The sequence below is a fragment of the Hemitrygon akajei genome, chromosome 5 (genome assembly GCF_048418815.1).
Source record: "Hemitrygon akajei chromosome 5, sHemAka1.3, whole genome shotgun sequence".
Classification (NCBI taxonomy): Eukaryota; Metazoa; Chordata; class Chondrichthyes; order Myliobatiformes; family Dasyatidae; genus Hemitrygon; species Hemitrygon akajei.
In genome coordinates this window covers 86,829,747-86,854,803 of record NC_133128.1, presented here as the reverse complement: position 1 = coordinate 86,854,803, position 25,057 = coordinate 86,829,747, and the positions used below count along the sequence as shown (strand labels likewise).

The window sequence follows — 25,057 nt, the reverse complement described above, 5'->3', positions numbered from 1 at the left end:
GAATTAAACAGACTCAGTCACTGGTGCTTGCACAGAATATGGTCCTGCACTGTCCTCTGGCATTGAATCAGTGGACTGGTGTGTGTCAAAGAAAGGCCAGCAGCTCTGAGTGATGATTGAGCAGCAGGAATCTCTGATGGGAAGAGTAAGAATCCTCTGCAAGATGCAGCCAGGTGGGTCTGCCAACCTTCCTGTACTTGATGAACTTTGTGAGAGGAGGGATGCCAGCAGAGTGCTGGACCGTGGGAGCCTTCCCAACAGGTGGGCAGCCCTGCTGCTTCTAACGCCAGTCGTAGGGTGCTGGCCACACCGGCTCTGAACGTGGCCTGTACTGTTGCCTGCATTGTTGGGTTGTTATGGTGGTGAGGGTCAATAATATCCCAGTTGCCTGGCAGACACTTGGTATATACCTTCCTCCCAAGCCATTGAAACCTGACTGCCAGAGTCAGAGCAGTACCCACCCCCGGGACTGAATGGGAATGCTGCCTGGTATTAGCAAGCATATTTCCAGGTGTCAGCTTCAAATTTGACCAAGTGTCATCGTGTGGTGGTGACGTCTGTCCATGGGAAATGGATGAGGGACTTCCCTGCACGGGAAAGGCCTTTCCTGGTTTGGAGGCACGGTTCAACTAAGTATCCAGTATCTACAAGTGCCTTCGAGCACGTTTGGAAAAAATTATATTGACTTTACTTAGGTTTGAATTGGCTGTGGTCCTGTTTTAATTTTATGTTCTCCAAGTTGCATACTCACTGCCAAGTTCCACATCACCCTTACTTCAAAATATATTACTGTTCATCTCCAAATCTCGAACTCCCACCTAAACAGCACCTTCCCAGAAAGGTGGCACTTGGCTGCACCTAGCAGAGGATTCCTACTCTTCAGACAGCTCTGCTCCAGTGTGGTATGAAATCACCCCTCGCCAGCTTCAAGAAGATGAGTGACTGAGGGGCACTTCAAAAATAATAAGAGCTGACATGAATAAAAACATGCTTATCTCACTTGTGGGATTATTTTATCTATCTCGTTGCAAACAGATTGTGTATTCTGATAAAATAAATATGACTTTTAATTATTTACCTTTTTTTCTGTCAGAACCTTATTGATGCACTTTTATCATCATACAGTCTGTCTCTTTCTGATACACTTTATTCATCAATTCTTAAATAGCTGCGCTGGTGGCTTTGAATTTTGTTTTTATAACGATATGAAATTTTGAAGCCCTGCCCCCACCCTGCAACTTCAAGTTTAAAGCCCTGTCTGCAACTCTCCATCAGGTCTCTGACTCCACTCGGGTGTGTGTGCTACACACACTTGGCCTGGCAATATAGCAATCGTGATCTGTGGAGCCATAGATTTTACTTTGTACCTTAAGTGCACTACCTATCAGCAGAGGCCTTTTCTTAGTTCAAGCTCTGGAGGTGGTTTTGATACAGATTGCAAAATCTGGATCTTCCCCCTCAGGTACTTTCCAAACTTTGAGATAACCTTGCTGTCGGACACAACTGCAGCATTCCTTTTAACTCTCCATGCAGGGGTGTCTCCTGCACAGCAGGGCCATGGTGAGATTGCTCTCGTTCAGGAAGACAGTAATACTTCCTAACATTCAGAGTGGTCCGGTTTGCAGTTTAATCTTCCAGTGATAAAAGCTGGACTGTTATCAGAAAGTGTGACTGCCAATTGGATAAAATTTCCAGATCACTCCACCCCCCCCCCCCCCCCCCATGCATCTCTCTGCACCTCAGAGTCCAATTCAGCAATTCAGAGCTCTGGTTCATGGTTACTCAAGATCGGACTGGTCTCCATGCAATATTGACACGTCCTTATTAAACTTTGTTTATTTAATGATTTCATATTTTTACTTGAATTAAATTGGTTTACCTAATAAAATAACTTGCAGTTTCTGCTTTTTTTGTTTAATCTACGCAAACTTAATGAATACAGAAATAACACACCTACTTTCATAAGTTGGCTCTCTTTGTTGAGAAGTTGTTTCTTTGACCAGACTCCTGCAGCTCCTTGGCTCCATGTGTATCTCACTTGATGAATACACTTTGTATACTTGCCACACTAATGCAGCTTCTTGGCTCTCCAGCCCCATGACTGTCAGATTCCTGCCACTGTCACACAGCAGTGTATCAACCAAACTGGGGAAATTAAGAGTAGATAGATGTGAATAGCTCCATAAAGAGGATCAAATTCACGTACTTAACCGTGGAGCAGAATTGTTGCATGAATTGCTACATCAAGGTTGGTAGAGGAAGAATAAAGGAGAAGTTTCAGTTTATGTGCTTGCTGAAGTCTATACTTTATAACGATGTTTTAAGCCAGATTGTGAATAATTTTTGATACATTATGTACCAGTTGCAGGACCAGCATTACCTCCAGGATTTCGGTCGAGCAAAAGCTCAGAGAGTTCAGATGACGATGAGGTCCACTGCGCCAATGAGGGGCGGCAAAGCTCAGCCCAAGAGTTGAAGAAATCGGACAGAGTAGTAACAGAGGAGAGTAATGGCACGTCGAGATCCAGGTAAGCAGGGAACAGTTGATTCTGGACTTGATCACGTCAGGAGAGTGTGTGTACTTCCTCATAACTGCCTCTATTGAATCTGTGGGCAGTAGTGATTCTGTGCAGCCTGTGGAAGTTCTGTATTTCATGGTGGAGCTGATTTCTTCAGAGTGGTAATCCAGTGTGTGATGTGGGTTGTCTGGTGAAGCAAAGATCCAGTGTGCAGTGTGGACCATGTGCTGATCCAGTGCGTGGAGCCATCTGTGCGCTGAATGAGTATACGGTGTAGACTAATGGTCGCCAACCCGTCAATTGCGATCAACTAGTCGATCTTTGAGACTTTCCCAGTAGATCCCGATAAAAATGGGAAAACAACTACACAAATACTGTTGAGAGATTGTTTCCGGTTTGCGGGGTTTTAGTTCTGTTCTTTCTGCCCAGTGCGCATGCGTGTAGCTCCCCCGCCACGCACTACAGTGTACTTCAGTGGTCCTCAACCACCGGGCCACAAGGAAACGATATGAGCCAGCTGCACCTTTCCTCATTCCCTGTCACGCCGACTGTTGAACTTGAACACACGCAAGGTCATCAGTCGCCGAAACGCAGTGATACCTTCGCGGCAGGGATCACTGGTTGGCCTCGCGCGGCCGGCGGGAAGTGCCGTTGCTACCGGCCCAGAGCGCGGACAGATGGGGGCTGTCTCTAAACCTGTTTAGCACACCAAATGTTCGTGGGGAACCCAGTGCTAAAATATTCGCAGACGACCTAACCCAGGCTCAGGGTTTTGTAAGTATCAGAGCAGCTACCACGCTGTGATCCACTGAAACAAACTTTTGTAGGCCGATAGATCCTACAAGGGGGACGGGCGGGCACCCTGTTGCAGTCGGCTGCTCTTTCTGGACTGCGACCGCCCCGGCCCCGACATGGGGACCTCCTGCCCTGACCCTGTCCTCTCACTACACCCATAACCAGCCGCACCTGGCTAAGGTGTCTGGCGGCGGGCGGGCGAGAGGCTGGAGTTCGGGCCGGGAGGCTGTCCGAGGCAATGAATCCCTCAAAACGGCTTCAGCACCTTGAGTCCAAGCACCCTGCACTTAAAGACAAACGCGTTGAGTTTTTTCAGTGGAAAAAACGTGAGCAAGCGGGACAGAGCTAAGTGCCGAGAGCCGCGAAATTGCAGAATAGACTAGTCATAAGGAACCTATATCGGTGTATTCCGCTGGTCTGCAAGAATATTGTCAATTTTAAACAGGTCCGCGGTGCAAAAAAGGGTGGGTGCCCCTGGTGTTTATACATTATTTCTACTTCCGGGTTGTAGGGTTTTACTTCTGGTCTTTTCTGCCCCGGTGTGCATGCGTGTAACTAGTCGATCTCGCTTTTCACTAAGGCTGAGTTAGGCGATCTTGGGCTTAAAAAGGTTGGTGACCTCTAGTGTAGACAGAGTGCTGATCCAGTATGCAACAAGGACTGTGGCAATCTAGTGTTGGGTGCGGACTGTGTGGCGATCCGGTGTTGGGTGCGGACTGCATGTGGTGATCCGGTGTTGGGTGCGGACTGCGCGTGGTGATCCGGTGTTGAGTGCGGACTGCGTGTGGTGATCCGGTGTTGGGTGCGGACTGTGTGTGGTGATCCGGTGTTCGGTGCGGACTGCGTGGTGATCCGGTGTTGGGTGCGGACTGCGTGGTGATCCGGTGTTGGGTGCGGACTGCGTGTGGTGATCCGGTGTTCGGTGCGGACTGCGCGTGGTGATCCGGTGTCCGGTGCGGACTGCGCGTGGTGATCCGGTGTCGGGTGCGGACTGTGTGTGGTGATCCGGTGTCGGGTGCGGACTGTGTGTGGTGATCCGGTGTTGGGTGCGGACTGTGTGTGGTGATCCGGTGTTCGGTGCGGACTGTGTGTGGTGATCCGGTGTCGGGTGCGGACTGTGTGTGGTGATCCGGTGTTCGGTGCGGACTGTGTGTGGTGATCCGGTGTTGGGTGCGGACTGTGTGTGGTGATCCGGTGTTCGGTGCGGACTGTGTGTGGTGATCCGGTGTCGGGTGCGGACTGTGTGTGGTGATCCGGTGTTCGGTGCGGACTGCGCGTGGTGATCCGGTGTTCGGTGCGGACTGCGTGGTGATCCGGTGTTCGGTGCGGACTGCGTGGTGATCCGGTGTCGGGTGCGGACTGCGCGTGGTGATCCGGTGTCGGGTGCGGACTGTGTGTGGTGATCCGGTGTTGGGTGCGGACTGTGTGTGGTGATCCGGTGTTGGGTGCGGACTGTGTGTGGTGATCCGGTGTTCGGTGCGGACTGTGTGTGGTGATCCGGTGTCGGGTGCGGACTGCGCGTGGTGATCCGGTGTTCGGTGCGGACTGCGCGTGGTGATCCGGTGTTCGGTGCGGACTGCGTGGTGATCCGGTGTTCGGTGCGGACTGCGCGTGGTGATCCGGTGTCGGGTGCGGACTGCGTGTGGTGATCCGGTGTTGGGTGCGGACTGCGTGGTGATCCGGTGTCGGGTGCGGACTGCGTGTGGTGATCCGGTGTCGGGTGCGGACTGCGTGGTGATCCGGTGTCGGGTGCGGACTGCGTGGTGATCCGGTGTCGGGTGCGGACTGCGTGTGGTGATCCGGTGTCGGGTGCGGACTGCGTGGTGATCCGGTGTCGGGTGCGGACTGCGCGTGGTGATCCGGTGTCGGGTGCGGACTGCGTGGTGATCCGGTGTCGGGTGCGGACTGCGTGTGGTGATCCGGTGTCGGGTGCGGACTGCGTGGTGATCCGGTGTCGGTTGCGGACTGCGTGGTGATCCGGTGTCGGGTGCGGACTGCGTGGTGATCCGATGTCGGGTGCGGACTGCGTGTGGTGATCCGGTGTCGGGTGCGGACTGCGTGGTGATCCGATGTCGGGTGCGGACTGCGTGGTGATCCGGTGTCGGGTGCGGACTGCGCGTGGTGATCCGGTGTCGGGTGCGGACTGCGCGTGGTGATCCGGTGTCGGGTGCGGACTGCGCGTGGTGATCCGGTGTTCGGTGCGGACTGCGTGGTGATCCGGTGTTGGGTGCGGACTGCGCGTGGTGATCCGGTGTTCGGTGCGGACTGCGTGGTGATCCGGTGTTCGGTGCGGACTGCGTGGTGATCCGGTGTTCGGTGCGGACTGCGAGTGGTGATCCGGTGTCGGGTGCGGACTGCGCGTGGTGATCTGGTGTTCGGTGCGGACTGCGTGTGGTGATCGGGAAGTGGTGCATGCCTGGACTGTCTGTTCTGCACTCCAGCTGATAGAAGCTTAGCCTCTCTCACCTTTTCTCATGTGGTGAACTGCCCCTTTCAGGTAACATTTGAACTTCTAATGCATTAACCTCTTTCCTTAAACATGGAGTCTAATACTGAACAAAGTACTCCAGATGTGATCTCACCAGTGCCCTGTTTAACAATAGCCTGTGTTACATGATGTGAGTGGTGAAAAGTCAGTTGTGAGTGAGTAATTCAAGGCGTATTCTGCTGTCGGCATCATCACCCCACAATGGCATTACGTTGTGGTAACCAGATTCAGGTGATTCCTGGGAGCTGGATGGCAGTGAGAACTGGGTCCTGAGAGAGAGGAAGAGTGAGATCTGGGGGAAAGAACACAACACCTGAGGAAGGGAGGGAGAGCGGGGGAGTGTACAAGAGAACGATCTGTGAGGAAGAGAAAGAAATGGTGAGGGCGGTGGATCAAAGAGAGTGAAAGCTATGGTAGAGAGGGAGAGAGACACTGCAAATTGCGGGTGGAGAGACGGTCAGAGCTGTGACAGAGGGACAACTCCATTAATAACCGCTTACATTATCTTCATCTGGAAAGATTTGAGGTTTCTACAAAGAACATCAACCAGCTTGGAATCCACAAAATCAGATCAGTAGCAGTTCATTCCTGACCGAGGGGCTGGCTAAGAAATACTTGTTGCTACAGCATCACCGATGTGGTGACGTGTGCCGTCGCTGTGCACAATATCAGTTCTGTAGCGATGCAGAGTACCAGATGATGGTGCTGTGTACAGTGCACTGCTGATAAATGATGATTGCATTTGAATGTGGCTGTGTGATACTCACTTCACCAGCAGCTGCATGCTGTGGCCAGGTCAAGTAGCAATTGTGTTATGCTGTTGCAACGTACAGTGATAGCTTTGACAAGTTACAGTAATACGATTGATGTGATAAGGTTGTGTCCTGACGTGTACGCTGTGGTTTGTGTCGTAATGTCGATACGTAGATCGTCAGTTTAGTGGTGATGCTGCTGCTTACTGCATAAGTGATGTGCTGATGCTGCGTACGCCATCAATTTGGTGGTCGTGTTTCCTGATGGAATCGTTTTTATGTTGCTTATAGTATCGTTTGTTTAGTGGTGTTACTTCCTGCACAAGTTGTGTGGCAGGCAGCTCTCGTTGAGTGCTGGTGATGCTTTGTTCAGTAACAGTTGTATTGTGATGTTACTGTGTTCAGTCTTGGTTGCATGGTGAATTTGCTGAACGTAGCTCCGTTTCTGCAGTGTCACTGTCTACCTAGCAGTGATGTATGATGTTACTGCATCACGGTATCATTAATAAGATTATGTTTATTTGTCTGGTATTGATATGTTTATTGATTATGTTTATTTGTCTGGTATTGATACTGATGTTGTCTTTTCCCCAAGGTGTAAGCAGCCTGCTGCTTCACAATCTGAAGATAACAGCGATGGATTCTTCGGTCCTGCTCTTCCCCCTGGATTTCCAAAACGAGCTCAGTCACCTGACCGGTAAGAAGAAATTTCAGTAATTTATTACTGTTATTACGTCGCACTGCTTTACCCAGTGGTTTCAGTCCTTCCATCACCAACATCTAAAATGGCAAATAGTCCATTTCCACTGGCTTGTGGACATCAGTGACAGATCACCATTTAATATCACTCGGGGTGAGGTGGATCATCTTGCTGAAGCATTTGAGACTCTGGTTGAACACTTTGGCTGAATGACAAATCCTCCTGTGGTCATCAGTGTGGTGGTTCCCAGTTCAGGGTCAAAGCTTTGTGACTCTACTTACTTACTGCCATTTTCACAGTCTTAGGATGCATTTGTACAGAGCTCTGGTGAGACCACACCTGGAGTATTGTGTATAGTTTTGGTCTCCAGGGTTAAGAAAGGACATCCTGGCTGTAGAGGAAGTGCAGCGTAGATTCACCAGGTTAATTCCTGGGATGTCTGGACTGTCTTACGCAGAGAGGTTAGAGAGACTGGGCTTGTACATGCTGGAATTAAGGAGATTGAGAGGGGATCTGATTGAAATGTAACGGGGGTTTTTTTCTTTTTCTTTGTTACTGTGTATGTAATCAAAATGGCGTCTTTGTTTTGTTAAAAGTAGGAACGCTGGCGCCTGTGTTAATAGTAGGAATGCTAGCGTCTTTGTTATGATAAGTGCTGGAAGCTTGTTTGGGACTGTAAACTGATTGTTGGCGGGGATTTTGGGGAGTCGGCGCGATGGAGTGAGAGAGAGAGGACGGGGTGCTGGAAGCTGGGCGACGGTCCCCGGCCCAAGGTGTTCGATGATGAGAGGAGACGGAGACAGAGGAGTGTGGAGCGTCTGGACGACCACCGTGGGGGTCCCAGGAGGCGGGTCGAGGAAGTCGGAGGGGATCGAATGCCAAAATACTTCAGTAATTGAGCTCCAACGGTTGTGCATGAAGTGGTTTGGACTTTGATAAGTTTGGCGCCTTTTCTTTTTTTTCTCTTATTCATATATACTGTATCGTTAGTAATCGCTTAGTTATAGTAATCTTTATAAATTGTACTCATTTAATCGCATAAGGTGTACTGTCTGTTTTTTTGGGCGAGGCGGGGACATCACACAGCATCCACACCAGCTGATTACCCAGTTTGGCGGGGCTGAAGGCCGCTCCCCCTAGACTAGAACGAGTTTGAGCGATGCCTGAGGCGACCCAGGGGTTACAGAAACATATAAGATTATTAAGGGATTGGACAAGATAGAGGCAGGAAATATGTTCCAGATGCTGGGAGAGTCCAGTACCAGAGGGCATGGTTTGAGAATAAGGGGTAGGTCATTTAGGACAGAGTTAAGGAAAAACTTCTTCTCCCAGAGAGTTGTGGGGGTCTGGAATGCACTGCCTCGGAAGGTAGTGGAGGCCAATTCTCTGGATGCTTTCAAGAAGGAGCTAGATAGGTTTCTTATGGATAGGGGAATCAAGGGATATGGGGACAAGGCATGAACCGGGTATTGATAGGAATTGATCAGCCATGATCTCAAAATGGCGGTGCAGGCTCGAAGGGCCGAATGGTCTACTTCTGCACCTATTGTCTATTGTTTCAAAACACTTACAACCCAGACGCAACAGAAAAATGATCTAGTGCTTTCCTGACATATATGACGATTGAAATCTTCTTGGGCTGATGAAGATGGCGAGTTTGTCATCGAAGCATCCGTTAAAGTCAATACCTGTACCCAGCTGGAAGCTCGAAAAGAGTTTATTTGGTTACACAAGAGATTCTGCAGATGCTGGAAATCTAGAGCTACACACACAATGTGCTTGAGGAACTCAGGTCAGGCAGCATCAGTGGAAATGAATAAAGCAGATGACGTTTTGAGCCAAGAGACTTCATCGGGACTGGAAAGGAAGAGAGAAGATACCAGAATAAAAAGGGGAGGGAGGATATCTAGAAGGTGATGGGTGAAGCCAGGTGTCTGGGAAAGGTAAAGGGCTGGAGAGGAAGGAATCTGATAGGAAACAAGAGTGGAGCAGAGGGAGGAAGGGAAAAAGGAATGGCACCAGGGGGAGGAGATAGGCAGGTGAGGAGAAGAGGTAAGAGGCCAGACTGAGGAATAGAAAAGGGGGAAAGGGGAGAGGCAAAGGAAAAAGAAAAACAATACCAGGAGGAGAAATTGAGGTCCGTGTCATCAGGTTGGGGTCTGCATAGACAGGATATGAGCTTTTGTTTCTCCACCCTGAGAGTGACCTCATCTTGGCAGAAGAGGCCATGACATGTCAGAACGGGGATGGAGAAAGGAATTAAAATGGTCGGCCACCGGGAATTTGATTCACTGTAGAGTCTAATGGCCAAGGGTAAGAATGACCTCATATAGGTATTTGGATAGATAGGGGCTGATTAGCTATACTCAGCATGGTTTTGTGTGTGATTGGCTGCTTCTACCCAATCTTACAGAATATTTCAAGGAGGTTGCCAGGAAAGTGGATGTCATCTACATGGACTTTAGCAAGGCCTTTTGACAAAGTCATGTATGGGAGTCTGGTCCAGACAGCTCAGTTGCTTGGCATTCACAAAAAGGTAGTGACTTGGATTTAACAGTGCTGAGAGGGAGAAGCCGATGGTTGGCTCACTGACTGGAGGTCTTTGACTAGTGGTATGCCACAGGGACTGGTGCCCGGGTTTGTTGTCATCTACGTTGAAGAATTGAATGATAATGTGGTATACTGGATCAGCAAATTTGTGGTTGACACTAAAATTGGAGCAGAGTGGTGAAAGAGGAAGGCTAGATCAGATGAAAAAATGGGCTGAAAAGTGGCAGATGGAATTTAATGCAGACAAGTGTGAGGTGTTAGGGCACTGAGGAATGCAGTGGAACAAAGGGATTTGGGAATTCCTTGACAGTGGTGTCACATGTAGATAGGGTTGCAAAGAGAGCCTTGGCATGGTGACTTTCATAAATAAGAGTACTGAGGTACAGGAGTTATATTAAAGTTGTATAAGATGCAAATTTGGGGGATCGTGTAGTTCGGGTCACCTACCTACAGGACCGTTTTCTCTGTAATCAATAAGAATAAAGCAGTACAGGGAAAATTTACGAGGATGTTGCTCGGTCTTAAGGACCTGAGTTATGGGGAAAGGTTACGTAAGTTAGGATTTTAGTCTCTGCAGCGTAGGAGAACAAGGGGAGATTTGATAAAAGTATGCATAGTTATGACGGGTGTAAATAGGGTGAGTACAAGCAGACTTTCTACTGAGGGTGAGTGAGCCTAGAACCAGAGGTCACAGATTAAGGATAAAAGGTGAAGTTTTCAAGGAGAATCTGAAGGGGAACTTCTTCGCTCAGAGAGTTGTGTAAGTGCAGAAGTGGTGGGTGTGTGTTTGATTACAACATTTAAGAGACATTTGGATACATGGATGGGAGGGGTCTGGAGGGCCATGTTCCCAGCGAGTTGATGGGTCCAGGAGAATAACGGGTCACCATGGACCAGATGGGATGAAGGGCTTATTTGTTCTGTGTCGTAGTGCTCCATAACTACAAATACTGTGAAGTGATACTTTGCAACAGCCATATCTGAGCTTAGTTTAACTCTTACCATAAATCCAGAATCATAGCTGTCCAGAACTCTTGTGAGTGGTTTGTACGTGCGCAATCATTGTATGTGGGAGTATTTCTCTGACAACAAACTAAATAATCTAAACTTGGTAATAATAAAAATCTTCTAGAATGGTAAGATGTGATTCTCATTATAATGATACCTTTAATTAGAATACATTAGCACTTGAATGAGCATCTGTTCTCCATGGGGGTTTGCTTAGGGCCTTGGACATAGGTAAAAGTTACCATTTCTGCATACCAAGCTTGAAAGTGAACCACTTGCATCCCTGTTCCAATGTCGATATGTTAAATTCTAAACCTGGAGGCAAAGTGGTTTTGCAGTGGCAGATTTACTGACCTGATGTAGGAGATCGATAGTGAAATGGGACTTTGACCTTATTGTGTTTGATTTGTTTCTCCTTATTTTCAGTCCTTTAATAGGCCCTGCACTACCACCTGGCTTCAGCAAGTCGGACAAAGAAACAGAGCTAGCTGTACCTTCAACTTTAAATATGCTGGTAAGTAACAAAGCCCAGCCCTCAGAACATTGAACATTGCGATGTTAAGCGCATCTGATCCCACATCAAATCTACTCATCTGAAAAATGATCTATCACTTTACATTATTTTGCTGACCGAGCAGGGTAAAATACAGATTATTATTCCTCCTTGAATTTACTTTGAACTGTTGTTTCCCAGTATACTTACAGCAGATTAATAAAAGAGAGCAAGGAGCAAGAGCAGGTACTATTCTCTGATTCTTTCCCATTGGTTAAAGTGGATATTGACTCAAATCAAATGAACCTAGTTTCAGGGTTGTGGGGTGGGGGTGCCTTTGCTTGTTATTGAACGGTGTTTACAATAGGCTTGAGATATAGATCAAGGATTAGTTTCAGAGTTAGGGGGGTCCTTATTTGCAAAAGGCTTGAGATGTAAATCATGGATTAGTTTCAGGGTTGAGGGTGAGCCTTTGCTTGTTATGGAGCAGTTTTTACAAGATGCTTGAGATGTAGGTCCAGGATTAGTTTCAGGGCTGGGGGGAAGCCTTTGCTTGTTATGGAGCAGTTTTTACAAGATGCTTGAGATGTAGGTCCAGGATTAGTTTCAGGGCTGGGGGGGAAGCCTTTGCTTGTTATGGAGCAGTTTTTACAAGATGCTTGAGATGTAGGTCCAGGATTAGTTTCAGGGCTGGGGGGAAGCCTTTGCTTGTTATGGGGCAGTATTTACAAGAGGCTTGAGATATAGGTCGAGGTACAGTGGGTAAATGAGACTTTAAGGATAGAGACCTGAAAAACCAGGAAAGGATATAAATTAAAATCCCAGTTCCCTTTTGTATTGTGCGATCAAACTGTCATATTCTGGTACTTAATAAAATTGTCATTATATCACAACATGAATTATTATTTTTCCTAGCAATTTGGCCATCTGGCATCCTTAGCAATGTATGTGTACTTGCCATTTCTACTGTAGCCTCCAGCCTCCAAGCCAGTGGGCCAAGATCTGGGAAATGGGATTAATCTAGTTTTCAGTTTTGGCTGGCTAGGCCCTGAGGCTTTCTATTTCATAAATTTCTGTGAATTCCACAGTGAGGTCTCGGGGCAGGTTGATGCTGAGAAGATGAGACAGTGGGGTAGTCCACAATTTTAGGATTAATGGATTTAAAGCAAAAGAAATAGAAACATGAATAGGGTTTCAGCCTTCTTGTGCCTACTGGTCATTCAAGATGAATATGCTTAATTTTTAAATCTGAGCACTCCAAGAGGACCACAACCTTGTTGTGGTTTGGAGGCTTGCGTGCCTCAATGACCCAGAGAGCTTTCTTGTCTGGAGTCAGGGCCTTGTGCTTTGGCTTTTAGTAGGATCACCCCTGCCAAACAAGCTGAAGGGTGGAAGCCAGACTAAGAGTGGTCCACCAGTCCTCCAGGTTCAAGGGTTCAGCTCAGGGCTAACAACCCAGACTGCTCAAAGAAGTTGTGACAGAAACAGCATTGAAGAGTTCTTCTGTACAGACAGAGAAGGAGGATCTTTATTGCTGCCCTAGACACCAGCAGCGTACCAGGCAGTAAATGAGTAAGTTAAATCTGAGTCATTAACATCATATCTTTTGATTCTCTTAATATCTAAGCAACAAGCCTTCACAGGCCTTTTTGAATTGAGAGTTCCAAGGACTCACTGCCTTGTGTGTGATGTTATTTTTTCTCACTTTTGTCCTGAAAGACCAGTCCCTTATTTTGATTCTGTGAGCCCTGGCTTTAGATACCCTAGCCAGGGGAAATATCATCCCTGTGTTTACCTTGTCCAGGGCAGTAAAAATGTTGCACCTTTTAATTAGATCACCTCTCGTTCTTCTCAATCCAAGGAAGTACAGGCCCAGTTTGCTTCATGTAACAAACTTCCTTGTTCCACAAGTCAATTGATTAAACCTCTGCCACTCTCTATCACAAGTAAAGGTAGAGAGACCGGACCTATAAAATAAAATATTCCAGATATGGTATCAACCAGTACCTTAAATAATTGGAGCAAGACATCCTTGCTCTTGTAGTCAAATTCTCTTGTAATTAAAATGAACATTTTCTTCACTTTCCACATGTTAACTTAAGGTGATTCAATTAAAAAGACACCCAGGTCTCTCTGAACATCAGCAACAACCCATTTTAATTAAAATCTGTACTTTTAATGTTCTCTATCTTGCACTGTCCTCAATGTTTCCAGATATTCATGTAATCTGTGTTCATCCCTATCTGCATTTAGCTCACACCATCATCCAGCTTTGTATCATTCAACAAACTTCAATATATTACACTGAACCTCCTCATCGAAATCATTGATAATTGAAACAACTGAAGTGTAAAATAGGAAAACAATGTGCAGGAAAACACTGAACCTCTGTCATTTCAATATTAATAAAATGAAATTTTCCCCCTCCCCTTCCCATGTAATTGTTATTAAGCTCAAAGAAAATACTCTTTATTCCTGTATGACTCTTTGGACTGTTTTCAGATAGAGAAAACAGCTATCATTTTTCTGCTGCAAGCAATAGTATTGGAATGAATGAGGTGATTTAGGGGAATCTTTGAGAGGAACTTGCATGTCCTGTACACCTCAGACAGGCAGATGGTGAGTTATATTTAGTATTTCAACTGTAAGATTGCACTTTGAGCAGGCCAGTACTCCATTAGTACTGCACTGAAATGAACCAGCATAATTCTGACTTGGTTGTGATGGAGCTGTAGGTAACCATCCCAATCACTCTGCAATAGGTGTGTTAACTGATGGTTAGAATTATTCAAAAACTGTTTCCACTTACAAAATATAGAAGTGTCTGATTGTATAAAGCATGGTTAAGTATACTTCTGACATTACTGCTACTGTTGAGAACTTTTGTTTAACAGACTACAAGCTTTCAAAGTTCCATGCCCTCAGATCTCGTGTCTTGGCAATTGTGCCTCTCAACTCTTTTGTGCTTTACAGCCTCCCGATGAAGGCAGTGATGAGGAGACCCTGATTGGGCCAATGCCCTCAATGGGGACGGATGAAAGCAGTGTAACTGCAGATATTGAGCGGAGGTCGAACAGAATGAAGGAAAAGCTGGTATCTGGGAACAGGGTAATAACTCTTTCTACAGTTATGTATATGGCTACTGAAGTTTGCCACCTATGATAGAAACATGGTCTCCAGCATCTTCCCTGCCTTAGGATCTTTGGAATTCTGCAGATGTTGAACCAGACTTGCTAAGCTAGATATATATCTAATTAAATCCTGACACAGTGCAATTCGTTTCAGTTGGAACATCTTTACACATTTCCTGGATTGTGGAAAATTTATTATATCCAATTTTAGCTTGCTTCCTGGGAATCATTTGTGTTCATTCAATGTCATATCCTCATATATATTTTACTGCAATATGAAAGGCTATTCATCCCATCGAGTCTATGCTGGCTTTTCAAAGCATTCTCATCAGTCCTCTCCCACTCATTAATTTCACTGAAACCTTGTGTCTTGCACATGCCTGTCAACACCCCGATTGTCCTGCCACCCACTGAGAGAGGGGGTGATTTTACAACAGCCGATTAACCCACCCACCGGGATGTAGGAGAAAACCAGAGCACCCAGGGGAAACCCAGGCAGTCACAGGGAGTGATGAGTGTTGCACAAAGCAAGAGCTTCAGAGGAGTAGCGTGATTAAACTTTGTACAGAGTCATGCAAGTAACAGTATAAACTGTGCATCTTACAGCGTGGGAGCTACGAATCAGGCCTGCCAAGATGAAAGGTATGCATCTTCAAAAGCCTGAGCCCACCAGCAGGAGGCCCAGTCAACTCACCAAGCGATCTATCGGTGACATGCACACATGCCACGTTATAACACTCTCTCTCGCACTTCCTCACTCTCTACTCTGCATTAGTCTGCCCCCAGGTCAGGTCTGTTTGTGGCTCCAGCCGAAAGCAAGAGTACCCCTGCCCCTTCTTGCATGCTTAAGACCCTTATCGTGGTACTTGTCCATGGTACCATGTGCTGCCGGCTTTTCTCTGTGCCCTTTTGGCCTAGGCACAATTTAAAAACAGAGATAGCATGTTTTGGAGCAAAATACGTTTCCACTGTTATCGGGCAGCCAATTTGTCCTTTTGATTTGTCAATTTCTTAAGCAAGCTGTGGAAGTAGCAGCAAGTCAAGATGGTTTACCAACAGAAACAATGGACCAGCAGATATTGTGCTGAACACGGCTCCCAAGTTAAAATTTCTGTTTATGCTTGGGTCCCAAAGTCACCAGGCATACCAAGACAAGGATGCAAATACAGGATTGCAAGGCACACAAGCTATTTCACTAATTCTCAAATGTTATAGGTCTTTAACATGTAGATTTTATTGATTATTAACAGCTGAAATATATATTATGATTGGTATTTAAATATGCAAATAAAGAGATTTAGAAGTGCTCGAAGTTTCTATTGGATCAACCTCAGTATAAAAAGAGGCAATTTGGAACAGTTCGGAGTTGAGCTGACTGCTCTCCTTGTACACACGTAAATAAAGTGGGATTGATGAATGAGTACGAGTTGTCAGACCAGTTAATCATCAGTGACAGTTTGCTGGAAGTTTCACTCTTGGCTTCGGTAAGCAGGAGAATAGAGTTGTGTCCTGGCAATTGATGAGTCCTGAATTCTTGACAGCTCATTTTGAGCAAAGGATTGAGACTGTAGATAGAACGCAAATTTCCTCCAGTATGGAGTGGTGAAGGTACACCATCACATTAGTTGCTGACAAGAGGAGGCAGCACCAATGGGGAGGGTTGAAGGCCCTCTACAACAAAAGAGGACGTGGCAATGGGGGGGGGGGGGGGTGTTGAAGGACAAGGGTCCGAGGAGAATCTCAGTGGTCAAGGAGGAGGAGGGAAGGAAACCACCACAATGCATACAGACTGACCGACATCCAACCAGAATGAACAGATACAGCACTTCATTTAAAACTGTACTCTTCTATCTGTACATACTAAGGAGGAATCAAATATCACTCAAGAAAATTTAATTCTCACCTCACAAGTATTTTCTGATTTTTTTCATGGAAGATACAATACTGTACGTATTTTTGGGATGATGATCTCTGTTTGTCATTCAACTGCAGGATGAGACTTCTAAGCAGGCCAGGGAGTCTTGGATGACTGAGCTGCCACCAGTGTTACAACATATAGGCCTGGGTGCAAGAACATTTAAGAAGAGTGCAAATGGAGAATCGTCTGACCGCTCCATCTGGACGGATACTCCGGCTGACAGAGAAAGGAAAGCTCAGGTATGTCTGGAATGTTTCTAATTGCTGACAAGTGGGCTGACAGCCACTTCGGCTACATCCATACTAAAACGGCGTTTTCGTCCCCCGAAACCGGAGCTTTTCAGAAACGCTTTCCAGGGTGGGTATTTTTGAAAATGCTGCCCGGGCAGATCAGTGTGGACGGGGTAACCGGAGACTTCTGAAAACACTGTCAGTGGGCAGCACGCTATTTCATTGTTTTCTTGAATACAACCTAACAATTTCAGAACAGACGGCAACGAGACTGACGCCAGAAGAGTTAGAAATGTACTCACCAAATACTTTGACCCATAACTTACTGAATAAATACCGTAGATTCCGGACTACAGAGCGCACCTGATTAAAAGCCGCTGGCTCTAATTTTAGAAATAAAATCAATTTTTTACTTGTACAGGCCGCACCGGATTTTCGGCCGCAGGTGTCCCACGTTGTAATATGAGATATTTACACAGAAAGATATTACACGTGAGGATTTTTTAACTTTTAATTAAATCCATATGGTAACATAAACAAATACATATTGCAAATGCTTTTTTTCGAACCGTGCCTGTAACGCGGCTACTTTTAAATATACGTTGCGTATACTTCTTTACTGAACAACATTCCAATATCTCCAAACGACTGGTAAAAAATATATATACTGCAGCCTACCAGGAAAAGTTATTGATCGCCTTTAACTTAAAAGCAGCGTTTTCGCTCCGCCGCTCGCCCCCCTCCTTCCCGTTTATCGCAAACCGGTATCCCACAAGACGCGGCGAAACCGGGTGTGACGTCATAGCATCCCGCGATGTAGTACAGAAAACAAATATAGTTAAAACAGTTCTAACTTTAACTAACAAATGAATTACTAAGCGAAAATATTATAAACTAAATAACTGCCATAAAGGCAGCACAATGCTTTTCTTCGAGTGTTTTCCATATTGATGAGGGTGAGTACAAATGACTGATTTACAATAATTTAATTGTGAAAGTGCGCTTGATTTATCGTACAATTTCATTGGACCTCTGTGAACTACTCATCAATTTTATTGGTCTACTGTTACGAGGCAAAATGTTTTTGGCGGCATGAAAAAAATCATGTATTAGCTGCACCGTATTAAAGGCCGCAGAGTTCAAAGCTGTTCAAAATGTGGGAAAAAAGTAGCGGCTTAAAATCCGGAATCTACGGTAAGTATACTCACTTTGCCCTGTTTTCTGTCCTTGCTCGTATGAAGGTGGTTTACCTATTTATGCAAGTACTCTGACAACAGATGTGTAACAGCCTAATGTAACATTGTATGGAAATACAAGATTACACTGATGCAGACATGTTTTATACACTTAACAAGGTGCTTTATTAATGCAACAGAGTTAGTCAGTTTTTCAGTGTTCGTCGTCAGCTGGGTCAATCTGTCCATGAACTCCTTGTCGGTTACCTCCGTACAATCCAGTATTTGTTTTTTTTTTGCTTTTAAGTTCTCTGCGCGAGAGCCAACAGCTGTCCGTTGTTTTAAGTTTTTCTAGTCTGTAACTACACAAATGCGCACTTTCACACCAAGATTCGACACCAAACAGGTCGCTTGTTTTCGGTAGATGTGTCCTGCGCATGCGCAGTAGGAGGAGATACGCCAAAATTTCTGCTTCAATGTAGACAGAGATACTTTTAAAAACGCATAGTGTGGACGCCTACGGTTTTTATGTAAAACCGGCGTTTTCAAAATTATCTGGTCTAGTGTGGATGTAACCTTAGGGGGTTCACACAATGTAACTAGAAAAACATGACTGTCAAGGAATTAAAAAGCGTTCAGATGAAGCAGCTTTCAGTAGCAACTTTTAAAACATAAGAATTCAAAAGTACTGTGGAGAAAGAGTAAGTGAGTGGGAATTATTGGGTTGTTTTACCCAAAGTATTAGCATGGTATAATTGTCTGAAGTGAATGCTACAGTGCTGTATCATTTTATAATTCTGTGAATCCCTTGGCCATTTAAACTATAAAACAGTATTTTTGGAGAACAGTGGTTCTCCACATTCAATGAGAGCAAGATTATTATGCTACATAGTGAATAATGGGACTTTAACAACATTGTTCCAATTTGGATCTTGAATCTCCCCTGTCTTCTCCATTTACAGATGCTGATAGATTTAGTCAAGTTTAAGACCATTTCTTGTGTGGTGACATGTGGTAATTCTCCAGGAGAGCATCTGGTTTGTTGACTGAAAGGATCCACAACGTGTCATGTCAGACTGGCATACAGCATCTCAGAAACACTGCTGGGCTCATACAGCAACTCGTTCTCTCGGTACAGAGGGACGAGTGGCCCTGAACTGGATAGGACTTGCAGCCAATAGTCTAATTACTCTGCAGAATCTCTTCATACTTGGAAAACAGACCTAGCAAGACAAACCACACCAATATTTCCCAATCAAAGCAGGATTATTTTTCCAGCAAAGTACATTAAAAGAGGTATAAATGTAAATTGCATGCATAAGATCATTAGCAATATCCTACATCACACAGGTAATTGGTTAGAAAAGTTCCCTATATTCCCCATTCTGGCTGACATTTGTGTTACTATTTCAAGGTATCTTCCCAGAATACAATTCTGACTTGGTAGTGACTTCTTGGAGTCTGTTTGCATTGCTTCTTCTGAGGAACTTCTGCCTTGTTAACTATGCTTTCTTTCATTTCACAGGAAATGTTAGAAGGAAAAGTGCCCTCTGGGAAAGATCCTGAACAGGCCTGTGTCTCTGAAAGGGATAAACGACTGAACATGGAGGTGGCATTATATAATGTGAGCAACTTCCTTTAAATCCCCAAACAAAGCAAGAATACCAGTGGCATCCTCTTCTCAACTATGACTCTCACACAACTATTTACTTCTGCACAAAACTACTTCTGATAATAGATGTGCTAACAACACTCTGCATTACAGGACAGGTGTTAGGAAAAACTCTTACGGCTAAAGGTAAACAAGTCACCAGAACGCAACGGTCTGCACCCAGTATTTTAAAAGAATTGGCCACAGAGATTATGGACTTATAGATCGAAGGTTGTCAAACCACATTGAACTCTGGGTTAGTACCAATAGAATGGAAAACACCAGGTGTCACTATGTCACTTTCAAAAAGAGAGAAAGACAAAATGTGAGAAACTGTTAGAGCAAACACGAGGAAATCTGCAGATGCTGGAAATTCAAACAACACACACAAAATGCTGGTGGAATACAGCAAGCCAGGCAGCATCTATAGGGAGAAACGCTGTCGACGTTTCGGGCCAAGACACTTTGTCCTGACGGTCTTAGCCCAAAACGTCGACAGCGCTTCTCCCTATAGATGCTGCCTAGCCTGCTGTGTTCCACCAGCATTTTGTGTGTGTTGTGAGAAACTGTTAGTTGGTGAGCTGCTAGAAGCAGTAATCAAAGAAGAAACAACAAATCATTTAGGAAAGCTCAGTCTAAACAAATCAAGCTAATTTTGTTTTTTGAAAGGCAAATTATGTTTGATAAATAACGAGTATTTCTGAGGATGTAACAAGTAGAGCAGGTAAAGAGGAACCTGTAAATGTGGTGTATTTGGACAAATAAAAGACCATAAAGCAGAGGGGCAGAATTAGACCGCTCAGCCCATCGAGTCTGCTCCACCATTTTATCATGGCAGATTTACTATCCCTCTCAACCCATTCTCCTGCCTTCTCCCCTAACCTTTCATGCTCTGAATAATCAAGAACCTATCAACCAACCCTTTAAATATATCCAATGACTTGGCCTCCACAGCCATCCATGGCAATGAATTCCACAGTTCACCACCCTCTGGCTAAAGAAATTCCTTCTCATCTCTGTTATAAATGGATGCCTGTCTACTCTGAGGCTCTGCACTCTGGTCCTAGACCCCATTCTAGGAAACATCCTCTCCACTTTCACTCTATCTAGGCCTTTCAATGTTCAATAGGCTTCAATGACGTTACCCCCTCGTTCTTCTAAACTCCAGTGAGTACAAGCCCAGGGTAATCAAATGCTCCTCATAGGTTAACCTTTCCATTCCTGGAATCATTCTCGTAAACCTCCTCTGGAACCTCTCAAATGCCAGCACATCTTTTTGATAAGAGGCCTAAAACTGCTCACAATACTCCAAGTGTGGTCTGACTATTACATTATAAAGCCTGTTATGTTCCAGTTCTCTCAAAATGAATGCTAATATTCCATTTGCCTTCCTTACCTCCGACTCAAACTGCAAGTTAACCTTTAGGGAATTCTGCATGACCTCTGATTTTTGAATTTTTTTTCCCGTTTATTCCTTCTACCGAAGTGCATGACCGTACACTTCCCTACACTATACTCCATCTGCTACTTCTTTGCACATTCTCTTAATCTGTCTAAGTCCTTGTGTAGACTGCTTGCTTCCTCAACTACCAGCCCCTCCACTTATTTTTGTATCATCTGCAAACTTGGCCACAAAGCCATCAATTCCGTCATCCAAATTGTTATCATATAATGTGAAAAGGAATGGTCCCAATACACCAACCCATGCAGAACACCACTTGTCACGGTCGTTCAACCAGAAAAGGCCCTCTTTATTCCCACTCTTTGCTTCCTGCCAATCAACCAATCTTCTATCCATGCTAATATCGTGACTCTTATCTTGTTAAGCAGTCTCATTTGCAGCGCCTTGTCAAAGGCCTTCTGAAAGTCCAAGTACATAACATCCACAGATTTTCTTTTTGTCTAACCTGCCTGTTACTTCCAAAAGATTTCCCCTTTAAGAAGCCATGCTGACTTTGACCTGTTTTATCATGCATCTCCAAGTAGCCTGAAAACTCAAGATTAAGAATAGACTTTTCCAACCACTGGAATCAGGCTAACTGGCTTATAATTTCCTTTCTTCTGCCTCCCTCCCTTCTTAAAGAGTGGAGTGACACTTACAGTTCTCCGGAACCATTCCAGAATCTAGTCATTCTTGAAAGATCATTACTGATGCCTCCACAATCTTCTCAGCCACTTCTTTCAGACCCCTGGGGTGTAGACCTTCTGGTCTGGCTGACTTACCTACTTTCAGCTTCCCAAGCACCTTCTTCTTGGTAATAGCAACTATACTCACTTCTGCCCCCTGGTGCTCTTGAATTTTTTGGCATACTGCTCATGTCTTTCACAGTGAAGACTGATGCAAAATACTTATTTAGTTCATCTGCCATTTCCTTGCCCCCATTACTACCTCTCCAGTGTAATTTTCCACCAGTCCAATATCCACCCTTGCATTTTACTCTTTATACCTCTGAAAAAAAATTTGGTATCGGCTTTTGTATTATTGGCTTGCTTCACCTTTTCTGTCCTTATGGTTTTTTTTTTAGACATTTGACAAGGTGCCATTTAAAAGGTTGGTGAATGAATTAGAAGTTTGTAATATTGGTGGAAGCATGGATTGAAGAGTGGATATTACACAGTTTCAGGTTAGATGTATGCAAACAGTGGAGTGCCCTCAGATATTTACTATTTATGTTAGTAAGCTGGAGGAGGAGATCGAATGTAAAGTGTCTATGTTTGCCAATGACACAAAGAAAGGTGGAAGGGCAGGCTGTGATGCAATTGCATACAGGTAAATTGAGTGGGTGGAAACTTGGCAAATGGAGTCTAATGTGACAAAATGTGAGGTTAGTAAAAGTAATCAAATGGCAGGTTATTATCCAACTGGAAAAAAGACTGCAAATGAGTGAAGTTGAGAGATTGAGATACTGCTGTGATGGATCACAGGAAGGTGCAAGTAGTTAAGAAGGCAAATGGCACACTGGCCTTTGTTGCAAAGGGGTTGGAGTTTAGAAATAAGGAGGTTTCGTTACACTGTGCAGGGCCCTTGGATGTCCATGCAGCTCCATACTGAGTGGTATTTCAAATTCAGTATTCAGCCAGTCTGAAGTGTGAATACTTGGGATGGGTTTGGATTACAGAATGCACAGTTCATGCAACTTTGATTTGCCTAGATGTTAGCAGGCAGAAAGTGCCCACAATGTGATGGCTGGAGCACCATCAGCACAGTACATGTGAACATACCAGTGTGTCTCACTTGCAGTTGACTAGGGCACAATGGCTGAAATATCCTGTTCATGGCAGAAATGACAACAAACTTTGTTTTTATTGTTGTTTCAAGAAATCCACACGATCGGAGTCCCTTCTGGACATGCACAGCAAGAAACTGAAAAGAAAAGCAGAAGCTGAGAAGGGCAGACCGCAGGAGCGGCGGCCATTTGACCGTGACCAGGATCTCCAGGTTCACCGGTTCGATGAGGCCCAGAAGAAGGCGTTAATCAAGAAGTCTAAGGAATTGAACTCCAGGTTTTCACATGGAAAAAGCAACATGTTTCTGTAAAAAAAAAATACTAGTGGCAAATTGCAGATTTAGATCGACTATCTTCGGTCCATAGTTTAATTCTGTTGTGATATTCTATTTTGTTTGGCATATTGGTTCAAACTGGCATGTATGAGTGGCAGATCTCTTGTAATAAAATGTTCTTTGTTTAATAATTTTAATTAATTAAAATAAAAGTAAACGGGTTTTTATTTATGTTTGATAATCAGTGATAGCATTTTTTTTATCTGCTATGGTCAGGTACCTCTAACCTGCCTAACAAATCCATTCGAAGTAAGTTCAAAGTAAATTTATTATCAAATTACAGACGTGTTACTATATACTTGCTGGGGGCGCAGTGAGATCAGCGCCGGACTCCGGACAGAAGTTCCTGGGTTCAAATCCAGTCGGACCATTCCTGAGTACGCTTTCCATCTGTGCCGGGTTGAGTGTTGAGCTCACAAAATAAAGAAAATACTGCAAAATGTCTGTGTGAGGAGTGGCATGCCACACAGTCCCTCGTTCCGTGCCTCGTAAGGCATGAAAGTGCTCGACACTGGACTCTCAGGCCTGAGTCAACGTCATCATCATAATTATCATACCATATACTACCTTGAGATTCATTTTCTTGTGGGCAACTTACAGGGATAAAAAAAATGCAGCAGAATTTTATGAAAATATATACGTAAACTTACAAAGACTGACAAGCACAAATGTGCAAAGACAAACTGTGCATATGGAAATAATATTGAGAACGTGAGTTGTAAAGGGTCCTTAAAAGCGACTCTGTAGGTCATAGAATCGGTTCAGAGTAGTCACGGATGAAGTTATCCACGCCAGTTCAGGGGCCTGATGGTTGTGTAGGGGTGAATATCACAAATGACCTGACTTGGTCTAACCAAGCAGAATCCACTGCCAAGAAGGCCCACCAGCACCTTTACTTCCTGAGAAAGCTGAAGAAATTTGGCCTGTCCCCTAAAACCCTCACTAATTTTTATAGATGCACCGTAGAAAGCATTCTTTAGGGTGCATCACAACCTGGTGTGGAAGTTGTCCTGTCCAAGACTGGAAGAAGCTGCAGAAGATCGAGAACATAGCCCAGCAAATCACACAAACCAATCTTCCATCCTTGGACTCACTTTACACCGCACGCTGTCGGAGCAGTGCTGCCAGGATAATCAAGGACACGACCCACCCAGCCAACACACTTTTTGTCCCTCTTCCCTCCGGGATAAGGTTCAGGAGCATGAAGATTCGTATGGTCAGATTTGGGAACAGCTTCTTTCCAACAGTGATAAGACTGCTGAATGGATCCTGACCCAGATCTGGGCCGTACCTTCCAAATATCCAGACCTGTCTTGCACTACCTTACTTTCCCTTTTCTATTTTCTAATTATGATTTATAATTTAAATTTTTATTTACTTCGATTTGTACTCCAGGGAGCACGAAGTGCAGAATCAAATATCGCTGTGATGATTGTACGCTCTAGTATCAATTGTTTGGTGACAATAAAGTAAAGTAATAACTTCTTGAAACAGGTAGTGTGGGACTTAAGGTTTCTGTACCTCCTGCCAATGGTGGTAGTGAGAAGAGCACATGGCCTGGATGTGGGGGCCTTTGAAGAATACTGCTTCCATGCAGCAGCACTCCATGTCAATATACCTCAGTGGTAGGGAGGGCTTCACCTGTGATGGACTGGATTGTATCCACCACTCTCTCTAGCCTTTCCTGCTCCTGGGCATTGATGTTTCTGTGTCAGGTTGCACATCTATAGAACCTGGAAATTCTTCTGATGTGCAAAGGAAATGAATCTAGAGTGATTGACGGACTTTTAACAGTAATAGAATATGGGAAATAAGCATAAAGGATGCCTTGAGATGATGTCAAGACATTGAACTGGTTTGGATTTATGGGAAGTTGCACATTCAGCCTGGGTTTTGATCGGAAACAGATGTTGTTCAACCGGCTGGGTCACTCCAGCTGTTTGTTGTTACATTCTCTTGTCCAGGTATTCTGATGACCATTTGGAGCCATGATGTTTGTTATTTTATGGTTATTGATGAAACGGGAATGTCAGATGTTTGAGAACTTAAACAGATCTTTCTTGAGAAGAGCAAGATGTGTCAGTA

The 25,057-nt window shown here is 44.9% G+C and overlaps 1 protein-coding gene across 1 annotated transcript in view; it reads left to right on the top strand.

Moving 5' to 3' along the window:
- Positions 1-23,143, top strand: part of gpalpp1 (GPALPP motifs containing 1) — a 33,884-nt gene extending 10,741 nt beyond the window's left edge. The window contains exons 2-8 of the mRNA XM_073045976.1: positions 2,363-2,528; positions 7,150-7,251; positions 11,239-11,326; positions 14,279-14,413; positions 16,429-16,593; positions 19,285-19,383; positions 22,730-23,143. Coding sequence (XP_072902077.1) covers positions 2,363-2,528; positions 7,150-7,251; positions 11,239-11,326; positions 14,279-14,413; positions 16,429-16,593; positions 19,285-19,383; positions 22,730-22,948 — 974 coding nt within the window. The 3' untranslated portion in view covers positions 22,949-23,143. The remainder of the gene's footprint in view (positions 1-2,362; positions 2,529-7,149; positions 7,252-11,238; positions 11,327-14,278; positions 14,414-16,428; positions 16,594-19,284; positions 19,384-22,729) is intronic.
- The last annotated feature ends 1,914 nt before the right edge of the window (positions 23,144-25,057 follow it).